At 40.6% G+C, this 7,957-nt stretch overlaps 1 protein-coding gene across 1 annotated transcript in view; it reads right to left on the minus strand.

Annotated features, from left to right (window-relative positions):
- The window catches only part of UTP18 (UTP18 small subunit (SSU) processome component homolog (yeast)), a 46,453-nt gene that overhangs the window by 37,198 nt on the left and 1,298 nt on the right, over window positions 1-7,957 (minus strand). The window contains exons 2-4 of the mRNA XM_011999224.1: window positions 5,841-5,939; window positions 3,600-3,667; window positions 319-407 (exon numbers count right to left, since the gene is read on the minus strand). Coding sequence (XP_011854614.1) covers window positions 319-407; window positions 3,600-3,667; window positions 5,841-5,939 — 256 coding nt within the window. The remainder of the gene's footprint in view (window positions 1-318; window positions 408-3,599; window positions 3,668-5,840; window positions 5,940-7,957) is intronic.

Here is a 7,957-nt window from a genome sequence, read left to right on the forward strand (position 1 = left end):
TTATTTATTTATTTATTTATTTAGAGACAGGGTCTCGCTTTCACCCGGGCTAAAGTACGGTGGTTCCATCACAGCTCACTGTAGCTTCAAACTCCTGAGCTCAAGCAATAGGAACGTAATACCTCTAGAACATCTTTGCAAAAGGAAAAACAAAAACAAAAACAAAAAAACAATAACATAAGTATTTACCAGGGCAAAATGACAGCAAACATATTTAACCCCAGAGATAATAGGAATCCATACATCTGTTACTGGGAAGCAGATTACATTGCAGAGGTAAGTAGTCGGATAGGGTCCCCCAACTTCACTGACTCTCACCTTCAAGATTCCTCTTGGAAGAGAAGTTGATGTGGATATGAAATTCCCCGTCCTTTGCAACAAATCATCTTCATCCTCTTCACTTTCATCTAAGTCAAACAAACCCAGAAGGCTCATCTTTAGAATCAAGGAGCTGCCCCTCTACCTATCCAAAACTTCTATGAATATATTTTCAACATCAACTCCCTTTCCAGCCTCCCAACTTCAATTGCTTTTTTTAAAGTTGCAATTGGCAAAAACAAAACAGGAAAAAAAAAAAAAAAACCATTTAAAGGGAAGAAAAAGATGACACAAAGCTTAACACCCATAGTTAAAATCAAAATTTAACTCTAGAACGAAAGACTAACACATACACAGATGGTTACTAAAACAAGATAAAGTGAAATAAAAGTTTAAAGCCAGCATTTCATTTAAAAAGAGCAACTCATAATCACGGCAAAATTGGCAATAGGTTGGCTACTGATCTAGCTTAACAACTCACATGAATAAGAACCAGAACTTTTAGCTGACTGATCAGTCAGCAATCTATGTATCAGAACTTCAAAAAGAGCTAATAGGGCTGCTTTTCCCCTGGAGATGACTGATGATTCCCGTGGAGACAGCTAAGGAGCTGAGCAAACTTAAAACACTTGCGAAGCTAAGAAGGAAAAAACTAGCTCCAAGCTTCTTGACAGGGTCTGGTAAGCCACCAGGTTTTGGATTGAGGCCACAAAGGGCTACCACTAGGATTAAAGGTGAAATCAAAGAATTATAAGAATATCTTCCAAAAACTGAAACTCTGCTTCATAATTCCTCATTAAAATAAAACGTTCTGGGATTGCTAGTGTCCCCTGCCAAGCTAGCTACCTAGAAGTAAACATATAAACCATCATTCTAGATCTAATTAATCGACATTATTTTTCATATGAAATGTTCATCACTCAATGAAATATAACCAGACAAATACTGACAAGATAACTTGACTAAAAACCAAAAGGAAAACTAGACAATCCCCACAGGGATCTAGACAACGGAATTATCAGATACAAACCTTAAAAATACTATGTTTAGGCCAGGCGCGGTGGCTCACATCTGTAATCCCAGTACTTTGGGAGGCTGAGGCAAGTGGATCACCTGAGGTCAGGAGTCCAAGACCAACCTGGCCAACATGGAGAAACCCCGTCTCTACTAAAAATACAAAAATTGGCCGGGCGCGGTGGCTCAAGCCTGTAATCCCAGCACTTTGGGAGGCCGAGACGGGCGGATCACGAGGTCAGGAGATCGAGACCATCCTGGTGAACACCGTGAAACCCCGTCTCTACTAAAAAATACAAAAAACTAGCCGGGCGAGGTGGCGGGCGCCTGTAGTCCCAGCTACTCGGGAGGCTGAGGCAGGAGAATGGTGTAAACCTGGGAGGCGGAGCTTGCAGTGAGCTGAGATCCGGCCACTGCACTCCAGCCTGGGCGACAGAGCGAGACTCCGTCTCAAAAAAAAAAAAAAAAAAAAAAAGTATCCTGTACCATTTCCAGGAAAGGCCAATAAAAATCCCTTCTTTCTCCTCCTATAAGCCAAGTGGATGTCAACATCTCAGGCAACTATGGAAGAACCAACCTAAAGATGACAGAATTTCTATAAACTTGGGTCCCTAAAGTAAACCATCACCTTCCTACTACCTCAATTTTATGTGCTGAAAAAATCAACTTCAATCGGATTATGTCACTGGGATCTGTGGGATTTTGTTTCATCAGCTAGCATAACCATATCTAAAATTACAGGACTCTAAAATGTTGTGGGGTTCTATAAATGCAGCATTCTGAAATGGACAATAAAATTGTTTCATACCGGAGGACAAACTGGTGATCTAGGGTCTAGAAGTATGCCAACAAAAAAATAGTCAAAATAACGAGGGATATTTAACGTATTAAAAAACAAACATGGAAAGAGGCTTCCCAAATAAGAGAAAAAGAAGATAATCCATATGTTTCAAACCGTAGGAGTAGAGAGTTGTTGGGAAATAAATTTCAAAATAGGAAAAACTGTCTAACAGTTCTTCAAGAAAAGGGAAGAAGAGGAAGAAACAGTTTAGTAAAAAGCACAGTATTTAGGCCAAGCACAGTGGCTCATGCCTGTAATCCCAACACTCTGGAAGGTCAAGAGTTCAAGACCAGCCTGGCCAACACAGTGAAACCCCGATTCTACTAAAAACACAAAAATTAGCCAGGTGTAATGGCATACACCTGTAACCCCAGCTACTCAGACAAAACAATCACTGGAACCCGGGAGGTGGAGGTTGTAGTGAGCTAAGATTGCCCCACTGCACTCCAGCCCTGGGTGACAGAGTAAGATTCCGACATACACACACACACACACACACACACACACACACACACACAGAGTACATTACTAGATATATTTAAGCAGAGGATAATGTAGAAAAGATTACTGCAGTGGATAAAGTCAGGCCACATCACTAAGATTCCTTCAACCTCTGAAAGCAAATGGCTAGAAACAAACACGGTCAATTTCTACTTAATAACAGACTGTCTTTTCTAATAGAATTACATAAAACACTGGCTCTTTGTATGGGCTCCCTGTATTTACATACCATGCGGACTAACAGGCTAGGGAGAAAGGGGACAGAGGTGGTGGTCATAAACTGAAGCTCAACGGACATCAAGGATGCTAAGGAAGGAGCTCCTACATGATGTGAGAGGATATACTCTGGACTCTCAGGATTTCAAAGGTTAATTCCAAGTCGAAAATGTGTAACTCCAAGCACACAAACCAGATTTCAGCTAAGCCATCCATATTTATAACAGCTAAACTCAAAAGATCGAAAAAGCAGAAAATAGCCATGGTACAAGTTAAATTTAAAACCTACAGTCATAAAACAGATTTTGTTTTTTGATTTTTGTTTTTTGAGACAGGGTCTCACTCTGTCACTGAGGCTGGAGTACATTGGCACTATCACAGGTTACTGCACCTAGTCTTCCCTGGCTCAAGCAATCCTCCCACCTCAGCCTCCCAAGTAGCTGGGACTACAGGAACACACCACCACGTCTGGCTAATTTTTGTATTTTTTGTAGAGGCGGGATTTCACCATGTCACCCGGTCTGGTCTTGAACTCCTGGACTCAAGCAATCCACCCAGCTTGGGCTCCCAAAGCACTGGGATTACAGGCGTGAGCTACCCAGCCAGGCAAGAAATACCAGGTTTTAATGAGCCTCATAAGAAAGCTCAAATAATAACAAACAGGAACGGGGACTTACGTACTAATTTAAACAGAGATATCAACACTCACCATCTGAAGATGTTGTCCGCTTAGTAGTCTCTGCCCAGGCAGGTACTCCTCCCATGGCATGTTGGAATCTAAGCAAAAATATTTGAAAAGTAAATTTATGGCAACCACTACATGTCCATAAAGCTTGACACATTTAAAGCATATAGGTTGGATCACCCTTGAGAATATGTATGGACTCTCTTTCAAAGAAGTTAACTATCTTTAAGAACAGAAGTTATCTTTACTCACACAGAACAGTCCCAACCTGCCTATATTGGAAACTTCCATGAACCTCTGCCCACTTAAACTAGTCCTGGATACATATTTTTTGTTAATTATTTTCATCTAGTTACATGGTTGTCTTATTTGTTCATATCAACACACCCCAGATACCAGGACTATGTAAAGAAGTCTCTGTGGTTTATGCCACAGTACACAGACTACACACTAGAACACGTCTGAAAGACACTGACCAGATTGGTAAGAATATACAAAACCTCATTATATATCATCTGAATAAAACAGAAGTACTTCACTCTGGCAAAAGTAAGCTTTAATAGAAGCATGATAGCTCTGTTCTTAAGAACTGGTACCTGGAAGTGGGCAAAGAGTTGTTTTAATTTTTTGATGCAGAAGTACAGACTAGCTCACTAAGCTAAGCGCACTAGCCATAAACAACTAGAAACCTGGACAAAACATATGAAACAACTTTTTTCGGAAACTGGATGACAGCATAGGACTATGATCCCTCAGGGAAGGGAAATAAGCAAGATGAACCCCATCACCACCACGAAATTTCCCCTAACAGCGTTTATAAAACCCTGGCACAAAGCTGAGAAAAAGATCAGACTTGAAAGAGACTGACACAATTGGACTTTCTCATCTTAAGATACTCCTCACCAAAATATGTCATTGAATTCTAACCAAGACTTTAAGCCCAACTTAAGAGGAATTACAGATGACAGAACAAGTTAAACAACACAAAGAAAAAATAATCAGATTGAGGGAAGAGGAAATGCGAAGTGACTAATTAATGGAGAGTTTTCTTTCGAGGTGATAAAAATGTTTTAGAACGAAAAAAAAAAAACCAAAAAAAATGTTTTAGAACTAGACTGAAGAGGTGGTGGCACAACATTCTAAATATACTAAATGCCACCAAATTTACACTTTAAAATGGCTAACACTGTTATGTGAATTTCACCTCAATAAAAAAAAGGAATCTTAAAATTTCAGAATGTGGGATATTCTACAACAGGTCTGAACACTTAAAAGATAGGTAATGGCTGAGCACAGTAGTACACGTCTGGATTCCCAGCAGTTTGGGAAGCCAAGAAGGGCAGACTGCTTGAGCCCAGTTCAAGGCCAGCCTGGGCAACATGGCAAAAAACCTCATCTCTACAAAAAAATACAAAAATTACCTGGGCATGATGGTATGCACCTGTAGTCCCAGCTACTCAGGAGGCTGAGGTGGGAGGATTTCTTGAGCCCAGGAGCTCAAGACCAGCCTGAGCAATGGAGTGCAACCCCGTTTCTACAAAAAAATTTTAAAAATTAAGGTGGTAAATGCCTGTAGTCCCAGCTATGGGGAGCCCAGGAGGTAGAGGTTACAATGAGCCATGACAGCACCACTCCATTTCAGCCTGGGTGACAGAGTGAGACCCTACCTCAAAAAAAATAAATAAATTTAAGGGACATAAAATCCAAATAAAATGTATGCACCTTACAACAATTAGAGAAACTAACATGGACTAGCCATAAACTATTAATTTTAGGTATGACAATAGTATTGTGAATATGAAGAAAAACATCCTTAATCTAAGGAGATGCACATTGACAAATTTATAGGTTAAGTGTCCCATTATCTGTACCTTACTCTCAAATACATTGGGAAAGCACACACATCCCCCAAATATATATAGCAAATATAACAAAATGTTAAAAACCATTGAACCCAGGTGGCAGCCATTTAAATTTTTGAAAATGTTCATATTATAAAATTATGATTAACCACATGCAAATGAACAAGCAAGTAAGCAATATCATCACTGATTATATTTGAGTGGTAAGATTATAATTTTTTTCCAAATTTTCTTTGTGTTTGTGCTTTGTCCCCTCTCCTCTAAAACTACAGAAATTCAGTCACTGCCCCCAATAGTAATCCTCTGTTTCAAAATGGAAAACTACACAAGAAGCAGTTACAGTTAATGACTAGGCATTGGTTATACACACCTCTTGGTAAATCATACGAAAAAAGACACTTACTCTTCTTTAAGTCTCTTTTTAAGGTTGTCTTTCGAAAGTTTACTTTCGCTAGCATTTTTCATCATATCTTTCCGAAACCGATTGTTCATCATGTCAACCCTACAAAACCAGAACAGCATATTTTTAAATAACTTTTAAACAGTTAATATAAATAGCTGCTGCTTTTAGCACCTGGAGAAAAATGTTTAATGAAACGATGTAAGTCAAGGTTTTTAAGATGTGAACATTTCAAATGCATCTTCTCTGTTCTTCCTAAAACAAAAAAGTAGTCTCCAATATTTCAGATCATCTGGTTTACACTTTGGAGAGCTAGTATTTGAGAAAATTCATCATGACTTATTTACACAAAGTTTATGAAATTATCCAAAATAAATCCCAGGTAAATCGAAGAGTTAAATATATAAAGAGCAAACCTTAGGCCCCGCGTGGTGGCTCACTCCTGTAATCCCAGCACTTTGGGAGGCTGAGGCGGGCAGATCACGAGGTCAAGAGATCGAGACCATCCTGGCCAACATGGTGAAACCCACCTCTACTAAAAATACAGAAATTGGCTGGACTTGGTGGCACACACCTGTAATCCCAGCTACTCAGGAGGCCGAGGCAGAAGAACCACTTGAACCCGGGAGGTGGAGGTTGAAATGAGCCCAGATTGTGCCACTGCACTCCAGCCTGGGCAAAAAAGTGAGACTGTCTCAAAAAAAGAAACAAAACAAAACAAAACAAAAGCCAGGCATACCGGCTCATGCCTGCAATCCCAGCACTTTGGGAGTCAGAAATGGGCGGATCACTGAAAGTCGGGAGCTCCAGACCAGCCTGGCCAACGTGGTGGAATCCCGTCTCTACTAAAAATACAAAATTAGTCCAGCGTGGTGGCAGGAGCCTATAATCCCATCGACTCGGGAGGCTGAGGCAGGTGAATCGCCTGAACCTGGGAAGCAGAGGTTGCAGTGAGCCAAGATCATGCCACTGTACTCTAGCCCAGGCAAGAAGAGCGAAACTCAGTCTCAAAAAAAAAAAAGAGCAAACTTTGAAATACTATGAAGTAAAAATACAGGCAAACATTTGTCTCTCTCTGATAAAGAACGACTTACTATTAAAAACAGCAGTAAAAATAATGAAGGAAAAGATTCACAGATTTGACTACATACAAATTTAAAACTTCTATGCACAGAAAGCTGGGGAAAACCTACAATAAATCTAATATATAAAGGTTTGAAATTCTCAATATGTCAGGAACTAACATACCAAGATTATTTAAAAAGTATCCAACAGACAAAGACATAATAAAGAATATTTATAAGAAATGAGGCCAGGCATGGTGGCTCATGTTTGTAACCCCAGCACTTTAGGAGGCCGAAGCAAGCAGGTCACTTGAGGTCAACAGTTCAAGATCAGTGTGGCCAACATGGTAAAACCCTGTCTCTACTAAAAATACAAAAATTAGCTGAGCATGGTGGCATGTTCCTGTCGTCCCAGCTACCTGGGAGGCTGAAGCAGGAGAATCGCTTGAACCTGTTAGGTGGAGGTTGCAGTGAGCCAAAATCGCGCCACTGAACTCCAGCCTGGATGAAAGGATTAGAGTCTCGAAAAAAAAAAAAAAATGACAATGACTAAACACAGAAACATTTTCCCAAAACAAATTAGGTAGAGATACTACCCACGACCAAACTGACAAAGTCTGAAAAAAAACAAATAAACCATTGCATCTAAGAATGGACTGAGGCCGGGCACGGTGGCTCACGCTTGTAATCCCAGCACTCTGGGAGGCCGAGATGGGCAGATCACGAGGTCAGGAGATCAAGACCATCCTGGCTAACACGGTGAAACCCCGTCTCTACCAAAAATATAAAAAATTAGCCAGGTGTGGTGGCGGGCACCTGTAGTCCAAGCTACTGGGGAGGCGAGGCAGGAGAATGGCATGAACCCAGGAGACGGAGCTTGCAGTGAGCCGAGATCGCGCCACTGCACTCCAGCCTGGGTAACAGAGCAAGACTCTGTCTCGAAAAAAAAAAAAAAGGAATGAACTGAAACTGACACCTTTCAATGGGAACGCAAACTGGCAGAACCTCAAAGCATGCAGTCTGGCAGTACTTAACAACAGCCTTAAAAATAACTGT

This window comes from Mandrillus leucophaeus, unplaced genomic scaffold (assembly GCF_000951045.1).
Source record: "Mandrillus leucophaeus isolate KB7577 unplaced genomic scaffold, Mleu.le_1.0 Scaffold59, whole genome shotgun sequence".
NCBI lineage: Eukaryota > Metazoa > Chordata > Mammalia > Primates > Cercopithecidae > Mandrillus > Mandrillus leucophaeus.